Source organism: Capra hircus, chromosome 1, assembly GCF_001704415.2.
Source record: "Capra hircus breed San Clemente chromosome 1, ASM170441v1, whole genome shotgun sequence".
NCBI classification, from domain to species: domain Eukaryota; kingdom Metazoa; phylum Chordata; class Mammalia; order Artiodactyla; family Bovidae; genus Capra; species Capra hircus.
This window is the reverse complement of record NC_030808.1, coordinates 99,336,151-99,359,425: the sequence shown is the minus strand read 5'-3', so window position 1 is coordinate 99,359,425 and position 23,275 is coordinate 99,336,151. Positions and strand designations below refer to the sequence as shown.

The window sequence follows — 23,275 nt, the reverse complement described above, 5'->3', positions numbered from 1 at the left end:
GCCCCAAGGTGAAAGATGTCCAATTTGACCTCAAACCCAAATTTCTGCCTCACACAAAGAGAGGTGTTGTAACTTCGTACAGCTTGAGACAAGTTGTTTTAATAGAACGGCTCTTGAAAATGTTTCTGATCTGTTTATTAATCCAGCATTAACAGCTAACATTCTTGTAACACAATTCTCAGGGATTGCTAGAATTCTTACACTTCTTATTAAACTAATCCTTGACTGCACTCTGTTCCTCACTATCTTGTCAAGAGTGTTTGCATAGAAAACACCTTAGAATATGAGACTGCCTCTTTTTCTGTAGCAAACGACAGACAAATTTACTACCAAAAATAACTCTGGAGCCAAAGACAGCATGCATCCTGCCCACTGCAGGAGATTCAGATTCTATAAGCTCAGGGTTCTTTTCCTGTAACATGACCCACTGTGCAGGCATTCATCTGTAACTCTCTGCTTTGCCTCTGTGAGACCTGATTGTCAAGGGGAACTGACATGAATATGCTGATACTGATGGGGGTTGCTGTGCTGTGAATAATGAAGTCCTTTTTTCTGTAACACAGGAGTCTTATGTCCGCTCTCATTTTAAGATTATTTTAAAAGTTCTTTCTCCACATGATAGCCACAGTATTTGTATTGTTGGCTCTGCTGGAAATGGCAAGCTAACTTACTAGTAACTAACTTGGAAACAGTCTTACTATTTTGGTTGATGAGACCACCCTTATGGCAGAAAGTGAAGAGGAACTAAAAAGCCTCTTGATGAAAGTGAAAGAGGAGAGTGAAAAAGTTGGCTTAAAGCTCAACATTCAGAAAACGAAGATCATGGCATCCAGTCCAATCACTTAATGGGAAGTAGTGGGGAAACAGTGGAAACAGTGTCAGACTTTATTTTTTTGGGCTCCAAAATCACTGCAGATGGTGATTGCAGCCATGAAATTAAAAGACACTTACTCCTTGGAAGAAAAGTTATGACCAACCTAGATAGTATATTCAAAAGCAGAGACATTACTTTGCCGACTAAGGTCTGTCTAGTCAAAGCTATGGTTTTTCCTGTGGTCATGTATGGATGTGAGAGTTGGACTGTGAAGAAGGCTGAGCGCCGAAGAATTGATGCTTTTGAACTGTGGTGTTGGAGAAGACTCTTGAGAGTCCCTTGGACTGCAAGGAGATCCAACCAGTCCATTCTGAAGGAGATCAGCCCTGGGATTTCTTTGGAAGGAATGATGCTAAAGCTGAAACTCCAGTACTTTGGCCACCTCATGCGAAGTGTTGACTCACTGGAAAAGACTCTGATACTGGGAGGGATTGGAGGCAGGAGGAGAAGGGGACAACCGAGGATGAGATGGCTGGCTGGCATCACTGACTCAATGGACGTGAGTCTGAGTGAACTCCTGGAGTTGGTGATGGTCAGGGAGGCCTGGCGTGCTGCGATTCATAGGGTCGCAAAGAGTCAGACACGACTGAGCGACTGAACTGAACTGATTTTGGATGGAAAAATTTAATTTGCTTTATATAAATGTATGTATGCATATATATGAATATATATATTTCCAAATTAGTAAAAGCAAGGATTCTGAGAGGCAGAACTGTAGCTCAATACACTTAATAATACACTTAATATGCATCACATACTTAATATAATACACTTAATATAGTACACAATAAACTAAACGGGAAGAGCTAACTCAGTCAGACACAACTTAGCGTCTAAAACAACAACTGCAATTGACATGTGGATAGCTTAACTTAACATATTTCATAGCTATTTCACTATGAAATATATGTCTTAACATGGTTGTGCTTTGTGCGTGCTAAGTTGCTTCAGTTGTGTTCGACTCTTTGCAACCCCATGGAATGTAGCCTGCCAGGCTACTCTGTCCATGGGATTCTCCAGGCAAGAATACTGGAGGGGGTTGCCACGCCCTCCTCCAGGACATCTTCCCAATCCAGGGATCCAACCCAGGTCTCCCGCATCGCAATTCTTTACGGTCTGAGCGGTAACAAAACACATGGGTGGGAAACAAAAGGTAAACTCCAGAATGCAGAACTGAAAGAGGACTTATCTACTTCTTTATTTTATAGACTAAGAAACAGACACCTGTGCAGATTCAAGGATTTGGCAAAAGTCAACAACTGATTGTTGTCAATCTCTGGACTGGTGCCCAAGCATTTAGACTCTGAGTTTGGTTTAATGTTATATAGCATACAATATTAAAGATCCAAGCTCAGGACAACTCACGTTTGGCAGAGCCAGAGTACAAATTCAGACCTGATCTCTTGACCACTGGAACAGGGCTTCTCATATTGTAATAAGCAAAACAGTCACCTAGAAACTGGTGTTAAAATGCAGATATTCATTCACAAAATCTAAGATGCTGCATTTCTAACAATCCCCAGTTGTGGCTGGTGATGCTGTTTGGTGATGATCACACTTTGAGTAGCAAGACACTAGAATACATTACTAAGAGCAAGGCTCTCCTATACTCTAGAGTATAAAGAGAATTAAACCATTCCCTGGTGGCTCAGACAGTAAAGAATTCACCTGCAATGCAGGAGACCCAGGTTCAATCCCTAGATTGGAAAGATGCCCTGGAGAAGGGAATGTCTATACATTCCAGTATTCCTGCCTGGAGAATCCCGTGGACAGATGAGCCTGGTGGGCTACGATCCATAGGATTGCAAAGAGTTGGACACAACTGAGCAACTAACACTTTCATTTTCTCAAAATTTGGGAGATCAAATGTTCCTTTGGCAATCTGATGAAAGCTGTAGACCCTCTCCATCAAAAAGATGTGTACACACAAAAGTTTGTATAAAATATCAGGATTTGAGGAACCTTCCCAACCTCTCCATCTCTATTCATGAAGCCCAACAATAATAGATCTGAAGAAATCACATGAGAAATCTCCAGCAACAAGGTAATTTGGGATTGCAAAACTTTCACCTGCTTTCTCAAATGATTCTTAATGTTCCTATTACTAATGATGCATATGCTTTGTGTTATGTTAATCAATGCTCATGTAAGCATCTCTTGGCAGGAAATAGCTCTTTGCAGGAAACCACTCTCTGCAGGAGGCTCCTTTTGTCTTGTCACTTTAGAAAAGCTATATTGTAACTAACCTTTAAACCAGGCTTTCCCATGGTCTACTCATCTCCTGGTCAAGCACACCTTCCAAATCCTTTGATCACACAGTGCCTTGTCTAATCTGTTGATTTTTTTCTTAGATCAAAGAAATAGAAATGAAAGGTAAGTAATTAACAGCGAACTAGATCTATTCCCCAGCTTCCCCTTCCGTAATCCCTCAAGCTCCCTATGTGAACAAGACAGCATCTAAAGAAAGATCACAAGGAGTCCACGAGTCTGCACGCAGTGGGAGATAGTGATGAATCTGACTCCGTATCTCAATAATTAAATGAGATTATGTCTCCTTTTTCCCTTTAAATCTTCTAAGGCCAAGCAGAATCTTTGGAGTTGGTTCTGGAACACAAGTCTACCTTCTACCCCAGGATGCAGGCTTCCTGGATAAGGCACTTCCTTTCCTGCCAGCGCTTGTCTCTCAAGTATTGACTTTCAATTGGTGAGCAGCTGAACCTGAGTTTGGGCTTCTCTTTTTAGTTTCTACTTCTTAAAGTAAATGAGTTTAACTGAGTTTTGATGCCAAGTTTCTACTAGTCAATGCCAATCAGAACACAATTTCTAAGGAAAAAAGAAGGGGCTCTGATCATGCAAAGGAGACTTTTAGAAAAGAGACCTCACAGAGCTCCAGGCAGAAGAATAATTCACCAAACAATGTGCTGTGAAACGTTGTGAAACACAAAAGGACTGCTGCTGCTGCTGCTGCTAAGTCGCTTCAGTCGTGTCCAACTCTGTACGACCCTAGAGACGGCAGCCCACCAGGCTCCCCCGTCCCTGGGATTCTCCAGGCAAGAACACTGGATTGGGTTGCCATTTCCTTTTCCAAGGCATGAAAGTGAAAAGTGAAAGTGAAGTCTCTCAGTCGTGTCTGACTCCTAGAGACCCCATGGACTGCAGCCTACCAGGCTCCTCCGTCCATGGGATTTTCCAGGCAAGAGTACTGGAGTGGGGTGCCATTGCCTTCTCCCACTAAAGGACTGCTGAGGGCCAAAATGGTCTACTTCTCCACTCAGCCCAGAATTCACCTGGACTGTTGTTTCTTGTTCATCCCCTATCATGTAATCTCCCTCAAGCTATGGATTACTTAAAAGTATTATTAGAGTAATGTTTTTTAATCCCTTCCATACCAGGTATTTCCGGGAGTTGGTGATGGACAGGGAGGCCTGGCGTGCTGCAATTCATGGGGGGTCGCAAAGAGTCGGACACGACTGAGTGACTGAACTGAACTGAACTGATACCAGGTATTAAACCATGCCCTTATCTTGTAATCATCTTTAGTGGGTAGATATCACAAATTTACTGATGAGGAAATAGCCCAAAAGCCATATCACCCTAGGTCATGTGGCTAATTGAGGACAGAGATGAGACTGAGTGCCATCCTGATTGGCTGTGAGCTTTTCGTTTGTACCACTGCATCTTTCTTTTCCACAAAATTAAAAGATGTTTGCTCCTTGGAAGAAAAGCTATGACCCAGCGAGGTGGTATATTAAAAAGCTGAGACATAAAAAAAAAAAAAAAAAAAAAAAGCTGAGACATCACTTGACCGACATAGGTCTGTATAGCTAAAGCTATGGTTTTTCTAGTGGTCAGGTATGGATGTGAGAGTTGGACCATGAAGAAGGCTGAGCACCAAAGAATTGATGCTTTCAAACTGTGGTGTTGGAGAAGACTCTTGAGAGTCCCTTGGACTGCAAGGAGATCGATCCTAAAATAAATCAACCCTGAATATACATTGGAAGGACTGATGTTGAAGCTAAAGCTCCAATATTTGGCCACCTGAAGTGAAGAGCCAACTCACTGGAAAAGAACCTAATGCTGGGAAAGATTGAGGGCAGGAGGAGAAGGAGACAGAGGATGAGATGGTTGGATGGCATCAGTGACTCAATGGACATGAGTTTGAGCAAACTGAGGGAAATAGTAAAGGACAAGGAAGCTTGGCATGCTGCAGTCCATGGGGTTGCAGAGCCAGACACAACTTAGCAACTGAAGAGCAAACAACAATCTTTCTCTTCCACTAAGCCACACTGCTGTATGTATGCCAGGTTTTTTCTATTATCTGATTTGAAGTTCTTTCCATTACCAATTACATTCATTGAGCCTCATTGTGTGCATGCATGTGCAGTCACTTGGTCATGTCCGACTCTTTGTAACCCTGTGGACTGTAGACCACACGGCTCCTCTATCCATGGGATTTTCCCGGCAAGCACACTGGAGTGGGTTGCCATCTCCTCCTCCAGGGGATCTTGCTGACTCAGAGGTAGAACCCGAGTCTCTTGTGTCTCCTGCATTGCAGGCAGATTCTTTACCACTGAGCCACTGGGGAAGCCCCTTTGAGACTCACTGGGGAGCAATTAATTTCAGGAGCATAAAGTTTGCTGATCACTTGCTACATTAATCCAGCTACTTTACTAGAAGTACCAGCAGTATGATATCTGAGGATAATATCCTTATCAGGAGCATCCTCAATGAAACAATTCCCTTTGTTTACAGAAAATGCTAAGAGTTATTATAACGTGACTTAATAAAGCAGTAGTATAACACATGAAGTATACTACAGAGCACTATAATTATATCTTCAAATCCATGGACATTCCATAATGGCATTACAGTACAATCAAAATAAAGTATTGCTACCCTGAAAATGAGAAACGCTGGACTGAAAGAAACACAAGCTGGAATCAAGATTGCCGGGAGAAATATCAGTAACCTCAGATATGCAGATGACACCACCCTTATGGCAGAAAGTGAAGAGGAACTAAAAAGCCTCTTGATGAAAGTGAAAGAGGAGAGTGAAAAAGTTGGCTTAAAGCTCAACATTCAGAAAACGAAGATCATGGCATCCGATCCCATCACTTCATGGGAAGTAGATGGGGAAACAGTGGAAGCAGTGACAGACTTTATTTTCTGGGGCTCCAAAATCACTGCAGATGGTGATTGCAGCCATGAAATTAAAAGACGCTTACTCCTTGGAAGAAAAGTTATGACCAACCTAGACAGCATATTCAAAAGCATAGACAAAGATTACTTTGCCGACTAAGGTCCATCTAGTCAAGGCTATGGTTTTTCCAGTGGTCATGTGTGGATGTGAGAGCTGGACTGTGAAGAAGGCTGAGCACCAAAGAATTGATGTTTTTGAACTGTAGTGTTGGAGAAGACTCCTGAGAGTCCCTTGGACTGCAAGGAGATCCAACCAGTCCATTCTGAAGGAGATCAGCTCTGGGATTTCTTTGGAAGGAATGATGCTAAAGCTGAAACTCCAGTACTTTGGCCACCTCATGCGAAGAGTTGACTCATTGGAAAAGTCTCTGATGTTGGGAGGGATTGGGGGCAGGAGGAGGAGGGACGACCGAGGATGAGATGGCTGGATGGCATCACCGACTCGATGGAGGTGAGTCTGAGTGGAGGAGAAGGGACGACCGAGGATAAGATGGCTGAATGGCATCACCGACTCGATGGATGTGAGTCTGAGTGAACTCTCGTCCTCGGTCGTCCCCTTCCCCTCCTGCCCCCAATCCCTCCCAGCATCAGAGTCTTTTCCAATGAGTCAACTCTTCCCATGAGGTGGCCAAAGTCTAGCAAGTGACATTTACGGACCCGTAGTCTTACATACCGGAGGTTCAAACAATTCACACTTTGTTTCTAAACCAAGATATAACTTGTTTCTGGTTAAACTGTAGAATGCCAGAGTTCCTGAGAATGCCAGAGCAAAAGGTGAAAGTGAAACCATTTCCTTGAAATCAAATTACCTGGTAGATAAAAATGTGTTCCTCACTTCTTGAAGAGAGAAAAGGAAATGATGGGTTATGATGAAGAAGTTTTTAAAATACCAAGCTAGGGGATGAAAAGAACTGATAAAATAAATGATTTGTTTTAAATATTCTCAGTGAGTTTGAGGATTGGTAGAGGGCAGTGGCACCCCACTCCAGTGCTTTTGCCTGGAAACTCCCCTGGACGGAGGAGCCTGGAGAGCTGCAGTCCATGGGGTCGCCAAGAGTCAGACATGACTGAACGACTTCACTTTCACTTTTCACTTTCATGCCTTGAAGAAGGAAATGGCAACCCACTCCAGTGTTCTTGCCTGGAGAATCTCAGGGACAGGGGAGCCTGGTGGGCTGCCATCCATGGGGTCGCACAGAGTCGGACACGACTGAAGCGACTTAGCAGCAGCAGCAGCACAATATTTAAAATTACTTTTAGATGATATGCTGAGGGATAAAAAAGACAATTTGATCATATCTGTCCATTGCTTAAGATGCTAACTTTCAACTGTTCCTCTGTCTTACCCTTTAGTAATAAAAAAGGCATTAAGGGAAGCTGCCACCATAGAGCCTCACCCTTGTGTGGTTATCAAAATAACTGTGTAATACAAATTAGTTTATGTGGAAAAAGTGATTTGAAGATGAAAAGTGATACCTAAAAACTCAGTAAGTAACGCTATTAAGTGCACTTAGATTAAGTTAGAATGCTGCTGCTGCTGCTAAGTCACTTCAGTCGTGTCCGACTCTGTGAGACCCCAGAGACGGCAGCCCACCAGGCTCCTCTGTTTCTGGGATTCTCCAGGCAAGAATACTGGAGTGGGTTGCCATTTCCTCCTCCAGTGCATGAAAGTGAAAAGTGAAAGTGAAGTCACTCAGTCATGTCCGACTCTTCAAGACCCCATGAACTGTATCCCACCAGGCTCCTCCGTCCATGGGATTTTCCAGGCAAGAGTACTGGAGTGGAGTGCCATTGCTTTTTCCAAAGTTAGAATGAGGCCCTTTTTTATCATCTGCCAACAGATGGAAGCTATCAGTTCAGTTCAATCCCTCAGTCATATCCAACGCTTTGCGATCCCATGAACTATAGCAGGGTAGAAAATTGGGCCATTTCTAACTAAGAATTCTTATGATCATTTTTCAGGTTTTCACTTTATGAGTCATATGACTAGGAAAACTCCCTACCTGGAACTTTCTTTGATGGTCTCTGGTCTGAAAGTGAAGTGAAAGTGAAAGTCGCTCAGTTGTGTCCGACTCTTTGTGACCCCATGGACTATACAGTCCATGGGATTCTCCTGGCCAGAATACTGGAGTGGGTAGCCATTCCCTTCTCCAGGGGATCTTCCCAACCCAGGGATCAAACCCAGGTCTCCCACATTGCAGGCACATTCTTTACTAGCTGAGCCACAAGGGAAACCCAAGAATACTGGAGTGGGTAGCCTCGCCCTTCTCCAGCGAATCTTCCCGACCCAGGAATTGAACCAGATTCTCTGGCATTGCAGACAGATTCTTTACCAACTGAGCTATCAGGGAAGGTCTCTTGTCTGAAGGAGTCTTGTCTGAGGGAGTTTATTTTCAGTTGTATTCCTGATTTTAAAGTTGTAGTAGTCCCATTCTCTGAGACCATCCTGGGTCTCTCTACATTCTGCATAACTACCATTTCAAAGAGGAAAGATAATAAAGAATAAAGCTAGCTATTATATTTTTAAAAAATCTAACTCAGCCCTGGTAGGCATATTAAAAATAATAATGCCATTCTTTTAATGAATTTTCAAAATACTAGACTAGACTTACAATGGATCTTACCCTTCTGCCACACTATGGGACAATCTACAGGAAGAGATCTTTTACTGCAAACATTGGCCAGTCTCTCAAAGCTGATTTCAACTGCTTTAAACTCAGCAAGAGCACTGCCCAGAAGGGCAGCATGTTCCAGCTGACTCTGTGGTGCACCGTTTTTGTCTGGAGGACTGACGTAGATGTAGGGAAATGGAAAAACACACAGGCAAGACACTAAATCTGTCTTCTCTTCCAGACTTAGTCCCCATCAATTAGAAAGGCTCTCTAAGAAAACACTCTGCTTTCTGTATTCTAAATTCTCTGGCATCCTTTCATTAATCAGCTCAACAATCAGCTCAGCAATTAGTGATTTTATCAGTTCAAACTGTTTTGTACCTTCTCATAGCCATGGTCAAACAAAGAGGGCAAAACGCCTTCCAACATAATAAAGAAAATCAATCATATTTATTGTAAGCAATTTAGTATTCACTTTTTCCACAGCTGAACTTCCAGTCTGTGGGTTTCAAGGTTTCCAATGATACTATCTATATGAAAAGGCAATCCTTTATGATCAAATAAAGAGAAAATTCTCTGAGGTTCAAGACATTTATGTCTTGCCACTATTGCTCAAAATCTCTGTACTTACTCTGCACTTACTTTACATTTCAGAAGGTAATTATTTTTCCATTAAGATACAACACAGAACCACTCAGACAAGATGAAGGCATTTTCTCCTTCAAAGTTTTAAATAAACCTGAACCTTATCTTAAAGCAGTAAGCTAATATCCTTATGTCTGAAAGTGAGTATTTCTTATATTTCAGTTTTAAAGATACTTTTATCTTAGCTTCAGTGAAATAGTATTACCAAGCTTGCCCATGTATTAGCTTCTTTTGTCTGTTGTATATTCCCTCCTCACACTGAGACAGAAATCAGTAAACATATTCCTCGAGGAGGTCTAAGAATATCAGTTCATGTTGCTGGGGTCAAAAAAAGCCTCACTTGAAAGCAATCAGTATTTGCTTGCTCCTGACAGAGCAAGGCTAGCAGACCAAGGAGCATAATTGCTACTACGTCCTGTGTTTGACTCCAGCCTGCTTTCCTCTTTTTTTCTGCCTCCTCATTTCAACCTTCCTTCCTTGGTCTCATACTGAAACACCTGAGTTACAAAGAAGCCAAGAAACAGTTGTAGTTAAGCTTCAAGTCCCAGTGACTAAAGCTGGGGAAAGGCAGTCATCCATTGCCTTAAACTGAAGCAGATCCCCTTTCAGAGGTACCTGAGCTTCAAATTTCAACTTTGAAAGGAGAGACTCTTATATAGACACTTCACCTTTCCACACACTCTACTTTCTTCTTTTTCAGTTATTGTCTCTTCTACTACATTTTCCGCAACAGCCATTTGCAGAGTATTAAACCCCACTCCAGTACTCTTGCCTGGAAAATCCCATGGCTGGAGGAGCCTGGAAGGCTGCAGTCCAAGGGGTTGCTAAGAGTCGGACACAACTGAGCAACTTCACTTTCACTTTTCACTTTCATGCATTGAACCAGGAAATGGCAACCCACTCCAGTGTTCTTGCCTGGAGAAGCCCAGGAACAGGGGAGCCTGGTGGGCTGCCCGTCTATGGGGTTGCACAGAGTCGGACACGACTGAAGCGACTTAGCAGCAGCAGCAGCAGTGAACTACACACTATTGGTAAATGTATTTTTCTCACTTTGACCTTTTTCTTTTTACCATAAATTATCCCTCTTACAAAAAGAAGCCTACCAATATTTAGCAAGATTTCTCTTGGTTTCTCTTTTCTTTTGAAATATTTTAATAATATTTGCCCAGTGTCTTACTCCAGGCTGTTATAAGAAAATGTAGAGACCTACTAATGTAAACAGCAAAGTTTATCTCCCACAGTTCGGGAGGCTAGGACATCCAGGACCAAGGTCCTGACAGATTCGGTGCCTGGTTAGGGTCCACTTTTTAGTTCACAGATGCCCTCTTCTCACTGGGCCCTCACATGGGGAAGAAGTGAGAGAATCCTCTGGGCTCTCTTTTGTAAGGGCACTAATCCTATTCATGGGGCTGTCCTGGTGCCTCAGCAGTAAAGGAGACCTGTCCCACCTGCCAGTGGAGGACACACAGGATCGATTCCTGGGTCAGGAATATACCCTGGAGCAGGCAATGGCAACCCACTCCAGTATTCTTGTCTGGAGAATCCCATGGACACAGGAGCCATGGGGTCTCAAGAGCTGGACATGACTTAGTGACTGAAAAACAACAAATCTTATTAATGAGAGCCACACCTTCAAGACTTAACCATCTCCCAAAGGCACAATCATAAGGAGGGAGGACTGGGATTAGGACTTCAACATATGAATTTGGGGGGAGACACAAAACTCCAGTCCATACATTCTTCCCCTAGCCCTCTCCCCCAATTCATGTCCTTATCACATTAAAATACATCTCAACAGTCCTGAAAGTCTTAACTCATTCCAACAACAATATTAAAGTCTTAAATTCAAATCTCATCTAAATATCTAAATCAGACTTGGGTAGGACTCAGGATACAATCAACCCATCCTGAGGCAAATCCTTCTCCAAGCTATGAACTTGTGGAACCAAGTAAGTTCTATTCTTCCAAAATAAAGTGGTAGAACAGGCATGTGATAAGTATTTCTATTCCAAAAGAGAGGAAAAAGGAAGTGATAGGTCTCAAGTAAATACAAAACCTAACAAGGAAAACTCCATTAAACATTATGGATCAAGAATAGCCCTCTTGGTCTGGTTATCTGCCTTCCAGACCCACTGGGATAGCAATGTCACCCTCAAAGTTACTGTCCGTGCTGTGGCAGTAGCCCCACCCATGCCACAGCTCTCTAAGGTGGCTCCACTGGATACAGCCTACACCAGCTCTCTGCCAGGCTTCCCCCACCAAGGCATTAGGCCGGGGCATGCTGGCTCACCTGAACCACAGAGGCAGCCTCACTCACCTTTGAAACCACTCTGCAATCTCTCAAGACCAAAAGATCTAGGAATTTGAAGGCACCGTAATAGAATCTAACTCAATTAAAGCATGGGTTCCCCAGGTGGTGCAGTGGTAATTCCTTGGGAATTGAAGTCATTATAAGTCATTATAAGATACTCTAATATTGTTCATCACGCCACAGTTCAGACCTTGAGTTCTGAAGATCCCATTTCAAAAGGCTGCTTGTTTCTCTCCTTGCTTTATCATTTCCGTTTTCTCATGACCAACTAGCCAATTTGATTGCAGTTTCTTTCTCTGTCCTCCAATCTGTGCGGGACAGAACTATTAAATAAACTTTTCCTAAATGCTATCTATATCAAGTCTGCACAGATTTCCTCAAAAACCTTCAGTGCATCACTGTTTCATTTTTCTGTTAAATGTGAACTTGGTCTGGTTGTCAAGATCTTCCAACAGACATACCTGTTAGACCTTGGCATTGGTATTTTTCTTAATACTCCATTTCTAATCTATTCATGTCCATCTCTGCTGCCATTACTATGCCTGCTTGCCTATATTTGCTCATGTTCACTGTGCTCTCTTCCTCCCCCCTCATTCATCCTTCAACTACCACCACTCTCCCCTGAAGCTTTTCCTCATGTCTTTTCCTGCTTACAAATTCCAAAAGAGTCAAAAGCTTGTTTATATGACTTAATAGTTAATTTTCAGTACTACTGTACAATGTTTAAACAAGTTATCTTATGTTAGTCTTTCATTCTTATTTGTATATTAAGTTTTTTGAGATAAGTCTATAATTTATCTTTGTTCTATTGCCACCAATGCCTAAGACAGTTTTAAAGCACAAAAAATATTAAGTCTTTAGTTTATATATACTTGTTTGGAAGCAGCTGTAACACCTTCCATCACTTTGAAGTACTTTCTTACTTTCTAGTACTTACTTGTTTCCATGTTATGAAAACATAACACAGAATTTTGTGCCTGTCACACATAGTTGATGACCAAAAATTTTATTTTTTGTTTACCCATGATTAATATCATGTGAGAATTAAGGGTAGGTAGAAAGTACAAAGGGCTTCCCAGGTAGCTCATCTGTTAAAGAATCTGCCTCCAATGCAGGAGACCTCGATTTGCTTCCTGGGTTGGGAAGATACCCTGGAGGAGGAGGGCATGGCAACCCACTCCACTATTCTTGCCTGGAGAATCCCCATGGACAGAGGAGCCTGGTGGGCTACCATCCATAGGGTCACAAAGAGTCAGACATGACTGAGCGACTAAGCACAACACAGCACAGAAATTACAAAGGACATGGTATGATTTGTACTGAAGAAAAAAATGCAGAACTTATAGTTCATCATGTGGGATATTATTATCATGGGTCATGCATTAAAGAGTTAGTTCCATCACACCAGCCAATTGTTGGGTCCATTTTGACTATCTCTTCTTCAGAGTACATTAAGAACATACCTGTAATATAACAATGAGACTGATCTGATCTTTTCATTGGATATTGTTTATGTAATAGTTTTGAAGTGAAAAAAATACCATAGTCTTAGTGTCTGGACCAAAACAGATATCAGAGCAGATATTGCACATTTGGATCTTAAACCATCAGATGCAAATTTCATAAAAATTAAGCATAATACAAAATTAGCAAACTCATTGTTGACTAGGTTTTAAAAAAGTCCTGACCTTCCATAGATACTGTCTTATAACATAGTCCTATCTCACAGAGAACTGCCATTCAAGTACTCTAGATCAAAGCAGTTCAGTCCTTATATAGAAAAAAAAAAGAGAAATAAGAAAAGAAAATTAAGAAGATTCCATTTTGAAAACAGTAAAACTAATACACCTCTCATGAGAAAATAAAGAAAGCAAGGGAGTGTTTTAAGGGCTCTTGTTAAATTCTTTTATTAAGTAGATCCAAATGTGACTAGACAAAATTGGTTAGGATCAGAGTTGGGGTGAAGTTAAATGGATTCTGTGATCATTTTCTCTTCTCTCTTGAGATTTCTTGATTGCACAGTCCATCTGAATTAATTGTGTGAGGCATAAGTTTTAGAAAGAAAGAAGTAATTCCTGCTAGCATGTAGGGGATAGCAGAGTTCAGGTCAGAGCCTCCTGGGAATCAATTATTAGTTTCTAGACTTGAACACTGTATGTGAAATATTTTCATGAAAAAATACAAATGTAGAAGGCTAAGGTGACTGTTTCTTTCATCGCTGTTTAAGTTCAGTACCTTGCCTGACCCAGTCTCCGTCATGAAGTTTGTGCCCTAGTGTATAGCAACATTTGTGATGTCCAGGGCGCAGCTCTGCCCAGTTAATGGTCACTGTTGCTTCTTCATCTTCACATGCACCAGCAGGACGCTCAAAAAGGGAAATCAAGGCCGTTGTGAAAGCAATTACTTGAACCTTGAGAGGGACATTGCAAGAGAAATAAATAAGTATAGGGTGATTGTTGAAAGAAGAGTCTATGTTTTTTAAGATTAATAAGAAATAGATATTGAACAAACAGGCATTTATTTAATATTATTTAAAGGTCACAGGAATTATATTGAAAGGTATGACACTACAAGGCTGCTAAGGCAATTACCAAGGGCATTTATTTGTTTGCTTTTATGATATATTTGTCATTAAAAACAGTAAGGATGAAAAACTTACATAATTATGAAATGAAGTTGTTCAAATTAGACTATTTCAGCATTCATAGACATATTCTGTCTATGTCATTCATTAAAAAATCATTTTTCAGAGTCATAGAATTTGATGGAAAAACAGAAATCACTGTAAGCAGTGTCTGAGGTTTGGTGCTGCTCTCGTTAATGCATCTATTGCTTTGTCACTTGAGACAGGAAATAAGCATGTTCAAGGAGTCCACTACTGAGAAGCCTGAAACCTTGTGAATAAAAATCTGAATAATCAATATGAAACAGTTGTAAGACATAACTTTAGACATTTAATGTTATATGTTGATTAACATTGGAATCTAATAGATTAAGCATCCTATGGTCAAAAAGTTAGGAAATATTTTTTCCTAAATAAAGAAAATGAGTCTATACCTAGGCAGGAAAACCACAGTGAAGATTGGTTTTCATAGGCAAGAAGAGGAACTATGACCTAGTCCATTTTTTTCATGTCCATGGTATGTGGCCTTGTAATCTATAAAGCAGTTCAATTAGGAGATCACATTCATTCCACTCTCTATTTTGAGCTATAGTTTGATGATTGAATCCATAATGTTCAACCTTATCCTCCCCTCACTTACCTTTCCAGTTATGTCCCCAAAACAAAGAATTGACTCATTGGCATCAAGAGGGTTATACCAATAATCCATACAAATTGGTGTTCCTTTCAGGCCTTGGATTTTATATTGACAAGGAAATTCTTCTTTGAACAGTAGATCATAGAAACAAATCTCTTTGCTTGTAAAAGCCACTGCTATCTAAAGTAACAAAGCATAAAATCAGAAAACATTTCTGATGGATTTAGTGAAATGAAAAGCAGACATGCAAATCATTCAGTCCCATCACTTCATGGAAAACAGATGGGAAAAAATGGAAACAGTGACAGACTTTATTTTCTTGGGCTCCAAAATCACTGCAGATGTTGACTGCAGCCATGAAATAAAAAGACACTTGCTCCTTGGAAGAAAAGCTATGACAAACCTAGAGAGTGTATTAAAAAGCAGAGACATTACTTTGCTGACAAAGGTCCATACAAGTCAAAATTATGGTTTTTACAGTAGTCATGTATGGATGTGAGAGTTGGACTATAAAGAAGGCTGAGTGCCGAAGAACTGATGCTTTTGAACTGTAGTGTTAGAAAAGACTCTTGAGAGCTCCTTGGGCTGCAAGGAGATCGAACTAGTCAATCCTAAAGGAAATCAATCCTGAATATTTTTTGGAAGGACTGATGCTGAAGGTGAATCTCCAATACTTTGGCTACTTGATGTGAAGAACCAACTGACGGGAAAAGACTCTGATGTTGGAAAAATTGAGGGCAGGAGGAGAACGGGCAACAGAGGATGATATGGTTGGATGGCATCACTGACTCAATGGACATGAATTTGAGCAAGCGCCAGGAGACAATGAAGGACAGGGAAGCCTGGCACACTACAATCCATGGGGTTGCAGAGTCAGACATGACTGAGCGACTAAACAATGACAAAAACCAGAACAGAGGTATCACCAGAGATATCTGCAAAGACCACAGGCTAGTTGTGTGTGGTGGCAGAAACTCAGGGTCTAGAGATCAGAGTTACTCCAGGTCCCAGCATCACTGTATGGCCCAGAAAACCTTTGTACATCAAAATTTACTTTTCCGTCTTCATGTAAATTGCCTTTATCCCCTTTGAAATACCAAACCACCACTCCAACACCCTCTTCGGTCTTTCCTAAAGATGGTATTTTTAGCAACCTAGACAGCATATTAAAAAGCAGAGACATCACTTTGCCGGCAGAGGTCTGTATGGTCTAAGATATGGTTTTTCCACTATACAGATGTGAGTTGGACCATAAAAAAGGCTGAGTTGAGTGCCAAAGAGTGGATGCTTTTGAACTGTGTTGCTGGAAAAGGCTCTTGAGAGTCCCCTGGACTGCAAGGTGATCACAGTCAATCCTAAAGGAAATCAACCCTGAATATTCATTGGAAGGACTGATGCTGAGGCTGAAGCTCCAATACTTCGGCCACCTGATATCAAGAGTTGACTCATAGGAAAAGACTCTGATACTCAGAAAGACTGAAGACAGGAGGAGAAGGGTCTGACAGAGGATGAGAGGGTTGGATGGTATCACCGACTCAATGGTATAAGTTTGAGCAAACTCTGGGAGGTAGTGAAGGACAGGGAGGTCTGACATGCTGCAATCCATGGGGTTGCAAAGAGTCAGACATGACTTAGCAACCAAACAACATCAACACAAAGATGGTATTTAAGGTGAGGGCTTTGGACATTTTGGTGAGTTACTCAGTTCATCTGAGATCCTTCTGATATACATGTTATTCCCAATACCAGGAATGCCAGGTTAGATAACATACAAATATCAACTAATGTAATACACCATATTAAAAGGATAAAGGAGAAAGGCTATATTATCAACTTGATACCTGCAAAAAAGCATTTTACAAAGCCCAAAGCATTTCATGATAAAAATATTCAACAAATCAGGAATAGAAAGAAATTTGATAAAGAGATTGTACAAGAAAGAAGAAAAAAATCTACAGCTGATATCATATTTGATGGTGAAAAACAATGTATTCTCCCTAAGATCAGAAATAAAACAAGGATGTTCAATCTCACCACTTGTATTCAACGCTATGCTAGAGCTTCTATCCAGGGAAATCAGGCAAGAAAAGTAAACAACAGCATAACCAATTAAAACTAATAAATGAATTCAGCAAAGTTGCAGGGTATAAGATCATGTTTATAAACCTATTTATATTCACTAGCAATGGACAATCTGAAAATGAAATTATCAAAAAGGATGTTAACAGAATGAAAAGAAAAAGCACAAACTGGGATACAATATTTGTAAATTATCTATCACATAATTGCACATAGAATATATACAAAATTCTCAAAATTCAATAGTAACAAAATAAACCCAGTAAAAGTGGTCAAAGAATTTGAACACTTCACTGGAAAGGATATATAGGTAGGAAACAAGCACATGAAAATATGTTCAACATTATTATTCATTAGGGAAAACTGAAATCAAACCTCAATAAGACACAATACAAACCTACTGCTAAGTTGCTTCAGTCGTGTCCGACTCTGTGCGACCCCAGAGACGGCAGCCCACCAGGCTCCCCTGTCCCTAGGATTCTCCAGGCAAGAACACTGGAGTGGGTTGCCATTTCCTTCTCCAATGCATGAAAGTGAAAAGTGAAAGTGAAGTCGCTCAGTCATGTCCAATTCTTCGCAACCCCATGGACTGCAGCCAACCAAGCTCCTCCGTCCATGGGGTTTTCCAGGCAAGAGTACTGGAGTGAGGTGCCATTGCCTTCTCCAACAAACCTACTAAAAGGGCTAAAATTAAGAGGAAAAAAAACAAACTTGATCATACCAAGTATTGGTGAGGATATGTTATATCAAAAATGGAATATTACACAACCATAAAAGATAAATTCCTCATATATCCAACAGCATAGATGAATCTCAAAATAATTATGCTAATTATGTTAAAGAAGCCAGACCAAAAAAGAAAAGTGTATACACGTATAAAGCAATTACATAACTGATGAGAAAAGGCAAACTAGTCTATAGTGACAGAAAGCGTACCAGTGGTTACTTGACAAGTAAGAAAAGGAGGAGCTAGATGAAGGATTACAAAACTACTCGAGGAAAATATGAGGGTAAAAAAAATGCATTCATTATCTTCATCATACTATTGATTTTTCACAGCTATACACATATATTAAAATCTGTCAACTTGGATATTTTTAATATATGCAGTGGATTTTGTATAATCACACCTAAACAAAGCTGTTTTAAAAGGAAGAAAAAAAAATATCAACGTTAAAGCTATGTAAGAACAAAGGAAAGGCTAAGATTTAATTATCAGTCCTGGAAAGCAGAAACAGTGCAACAGAGTCATTACCCGATACCAACACAAACATTACATGATAATACAGAATGTTACAAGGGCTTCCCAGGTGGTGCTAGTGGTAAAGAACCCAGCAATGCAGGAGATGTAAGAGATATGGGTTCAATCCCTGGGTTGGGAAGATTCCTAGGAGGAGGGCACAGCAACTCACACCAGTATTCTTGCCTGGAGAATCCCAGGGACAGAGGAGCCTGGCAGGCTAAAGTCCACAGGATTGCAAAAAAGTAGGACATGACTGAAGCAACTTAGTACACACGCACGCACAGAATGCTACACACACATAGCAAAAAAAGGATAAACTAGAAACATTTTTAATCCACACCAGCTAAACATTAACATCAGATAAGGATGAAAGATAAGCAAGAAAGAACTGAATATGATGTCAACTGCCACTAGGGACACAGCAAAGATTCTGAAGCACAGGTTCCGGAATCAAGCCGCCCTGGTTTACAAATCTTGCAATATTGATTATTGCATGGGGCACAATATTGATTATTGCATGGGGCACATATCACAACCTCTCCTTGCCCAGTCTCTCTTTCTTAAAGTGGAAATAAATCCCCTCGAAAGTGATTATTCTTTAGAAGGACTGAAGCTGAAGCTCCGACACTTTGGCCACCTGATGCCAAGAGTATACTCATTAGAAAAGACCCTGATGCTGGGAAAGACTGAGGGCAAGAGAGGGGGTGACAGAGGATGAGATGGTTGGACGGCATCATGGAATCAATGAAAATTCATTTGAACGAACTCTAGGAGATGGTGAAGGACAGGGAAACCTGACGAGCTGCAGTCCCTGGGGTCCCGAAGAGTCGGAGACCACTTTGCAACTGAACAACAAGGTGATCTGGAGATGATTAACAGAGCAAGGCATGTCACATAGAAAGCTAATGCTCATGATGATTATTTTTTGATGATTCTTGGCAGTAGAACATACTATTCCCCACTTGAAAGAATCTGGCTCTTTGGAGCCATTCAGATGGCTGGTCCTGGGTCTGCTCTAATAAACATACAAGATGATCCTGGAACATCTAGTCTAACCAGGAAATGAGGAAGCTTTGAAAGACAGATAGGGTTATATCAGAAAAGACTCCAGTTAACTTGTATTAGTTCCATTGTCCAAAGATGGTATAATTTAGGGGGCAGAATAATAACTCAGTGTATTGAGATATATCAAATTTGTTTAAACCTATGAGTTTACAATGATATTGATAACAATAATGATATAGCACTCATTTTTCATCTCATTAGAAAACTAGCAAATTATTTTAAATACTGGTAAATAAAAGGAAAGACCTGGGCATTTATTCTGCTTTTGTTAACAATTTGTATTACACAGTAGCTAATAATGGGGAGTTTCTTTATTTTATAGAGGTATTCCAGCTTATAAAGAAAAAGGAAATGATGAAATTAGAATATCACCATCTTGCAACTCCTGATAAATGGATGTATCTAAGAATAATCCATAATATCTGTTAACATCCCAAGAAGAGAAAGAACCAGGCATTCTGTGCCCTGTGACTGAGGAACAACTCTTCTAAAATATACAAACGATGAAGGCTTTCAACTTGAGGACCAATTTACTGAAAATACAGAGAGCAAGTGGCCATGTTAAACAGCCCCGTGCAAACAGTCTGAGAAATTTAGACTGTGAGAAACTCTAAAGGACAAACACCTAGCTTCTTGAACAACAGCAATAGCAACAACAACAAAATACAAAACAGAAATTAGATGGAGGAAAATGTGTGAATCAAAAAAGGCGTATCAACCATTCGTAATGTTTGGACCTTATTCATATCTTGACTCAAACAAACTATCAAAACAAATGACAAACTATTAAAAAATCATAAGACAATGAAATACATTCATGACTGGATATTTCATTATATTAAGGAATTATTGTTATTGATATAAAATGTGATATGGTATTATGATTATGCCAAAGAGACATTTTTCAGAAATACTGAAGTATTTACAGATTAAATGATTGGAATTTTGGATTTCAGTATAAAGGGGAGATGAATTGGACATGGCTAAGGGTGAACATTGGTTCTTAATGGGATTATCTCTGCTTGTGTGTGCACTTTAATTTTTTCATTGTAAAATTTACCATCTGTTTAATGTAATATAATAAGAATATGGATTCTTTAAGCTGCATTATTCCCTCAGAAACTGACTTTCTTTTCAGTATGTTATCTTCCTTATAGGTATGGTTACATGAGGGTATCTGGACTGAATGGGTCCTACCCATCAAAATTAAGAAACTGACTAATCCAGCAGTCAAAATCAGATAAGCGGTTTCCTGAAATTTTCTGATCTGTGCCTTGCACTTATACAGCCACTCAACTCTGCAAATAAATGTATATACTTTCAGACTGTTAAAAACTGCAGAGGCATAAAGGTCTTATCAGCTAGTAATGTACTGACCTCATGTGGGACAGAGCTAAGAGTCTGAGTCACCACCAGTTTTGTCATTTAAAGGCACACAAAAAAATATTTTGGGAAACGGAATAATTCACTTAGCTTGACTTGTGTTCCCTCCAGGTCAGATTAAAGGTATGGAGGAATAATGCAGTTCTCTATCACTGCTAGTGTTATACTTGCTATTTATCAGGAGTCTTGTCCCACCATTTCCCCCCTTTAACAAGCAATACATTTATTTATACAGCCTCTGTACCTTGTTTACATTTTCCAGAGAAACCATACTTGTCACCCACAGGTGCTTTAGCTTGGTGGCATCTGAAGTGATGGGAAGCGTCTCTTGCAGCTTTAAATTCTCTCCCCAGATTCCTACTGAACCTTCCTTACTGATGGTCAGATAACGACTTGAACTTTTTAAGAAAATTACTCTTTGGATGGTATCCTTGTGTTTCACTGGGAGAAATTCAAGGTCTCTCCATTGGGGAACCACAGTTGCCTTTGCTTGTTCATCTTTCTCATAAAGTGTTAACAGCAGAAATGAAGTCAGCTTGTCCCAATTAATGAAGCCCTCTTGGGCCACATCCACTTTATCAAAGAGCTCTCCATATTCTTCCTTTGTGCCCCAACCAACAATCTCTGTCATCCTCTGCACAAACTCTTCTCTGGACATACAAATAGTTTGACTGGGCTCTGAGGGCTAGAAACAAGAACAAAAATAAGACATCAGTGAAAGAGATCTATCTTGTGCTACCCTCAAGGGTGAATCTCATCAGCAATTCTTCCAAGATGCAAAAAATACCTTCTGCCTTACAATGATGTTATACTGAAGTGAATTTGGGCTGCGGAGCAAATAATTGACAGATCTGCAAGCTGACATCCTCAGTCACAGATGTCCTTGTTAATTGGCAGAGGGAAGCAGCAAAGTCAGAGATTTGATATGATGGTGGATGCAGAGGTCAGAGTGACACAGGACTGTGAACCAAGGCATGCAGGTGACCTCTAAGAGCTGGACAAGCCACGGAAACAGAGGGTCTCCAGGAGGAAGACCGTCTTGACCACAGCTTGATGTTAGCCCTGGAAAACCCATTTTGGAATTCTGAGCTATAGAACTGTAAAATAATATAGTTATGAGTTTTATGTACTAAGTTTGTGGTAATGTGTTATAGCATCAATAGAAACGAATATAGTAGTTCAGAGAAAATAGATGAATCCCTGAGGAGTGTTTAGCATTGCCAGTAAAATCGTATCATGGGAACACTTTAATCCAAGAGCAAGAAGTCACCTCTATGAACACACAATTACAAAAACAGTGAAACCTTATAAGTTGATTTTGGTTATTCGTGATAGTTATGTACTTTAATGGTTATGTTCTACAAACACAAAATTAGCAGATACTGAATGATGGCTTTTATGGAAAGACACGGTTAGGTTTCTGTGAGCCTCTGGTCACAATATTTTCATCAACTGGTAAAATTGTAATTTTGTTTTATGTCTGTTTCCATAGAAAGACATTTTAATATATATTGTTAATTCATTAATATTTAATACATGGCCAACAGCACTGTAACTTATAACTGAATGGAGCTTATCTAACACATGTATTTTCTCCAAAAGGCACAGCATAGCCTTCTTGCACTTAGACAGAACTTTACACTACACTTGGGGAGCCATTTTAAAAAGTGAAAATCACCAAAAAAAAAAAAAAAAAAAAAAAAGCTCAAAATGCAAAAACTTTACACTAAGTGGAGCACAAATAGAATACCTTTTTATAAGAACTGGAATAAGAAGGCAAAGTGTGTATGTAAAATAAATAGCTAATAAGAAGTTGCTGTATAATACAGGGAGCTCAACCTGGTTCTCTATGACATCTGAGACAGGTGGGATGGGGTTGGAGATGGGAGGGAAGTTCAAGAGGGAGGAGACATATGTATAACTATGGCTGATTCATGTAGATGTATGGAGGAAACCAACACAACATTGTAAAGCAATTATCCTTCAATTAAAGTAAATAAATTAAAAAATAAGAGAAGGCAGGGTGTCCTCAAGTTTGATCTCATCATGAAATAGACACACTGGAAGACTGCAACTCTTTGACATTCTGTACATGGCTGTGAATGCAGAGTTCCAAAGAAAAGCAAGGAAAGATAAGAAAGCCTTCCTCAGTGATCAGTGCAAAGAAATAGGGGAAAACAATAGAATGGGAAAGACTAGAGATCTCTTCAAGAAAATTAGAGACACCAAAGGAACATTTCATGCAAAGATGGGCTCAATAAAGGATAGAAATGGTATGGACCTAACAGAAGCAGAAGATATTAAGAAGAGGTGGCAAGAATACACAGAAGAACTATACAAAAAAGATCTTCACGACCCAGATAATCACAATGGTGTGATCACTCACGTAGAGCCAGATGTCTTGGAATGTGAAGTCAAGTGGGCCTTAGGAAGCATCACTACAAACAAAGCTAGTGGAGGTGATGGAATTTCAGTTGAGCTATTTCAAATCCTAAAAGATGATGCTGCACTTAATATGCCAGCAAATTTGGAAAACTCAGCAGTGGACACACTGGAAAAGGTCAGTTTTCATTCCAATCCAAAGGAAAGGCAATGCCAAAGAAT

At 40.2% G+C, this 23,275-nt stretch overlaps 1 protein-coding gene across 1 annotated transcript in view; it reads right to left on the bottom strand.

The window, feature by feature from the left end:
* The window catches only part of WDR49 (WD repeat domain 49), a 164,783-nt gene that overhangs the window by 111,937 nt on the left and 29,571 nt on the right, over window positions 1–23,275 (bottom strand). Inside the window, exons 3-5 of the mRNA XM_005675370.3 lie at window positions 20,916–21,356; window positions 14,905–15,081; window positions 13,877–14,051 (exon numbers count right to left, since the gene is read on the bottom strand). Coding sequence (XP_005675427.3) covers window positions 13,877–14,051; window positions 14,905–15,081; window positions 20,916–21,356 — 793 coding nt within the window. The remainder of the gene's footprint in view (window positions 1–13,876; window positions 14,052–14,904; window positions 15,082–20,915; window positions 21,357–23,275) is intronic.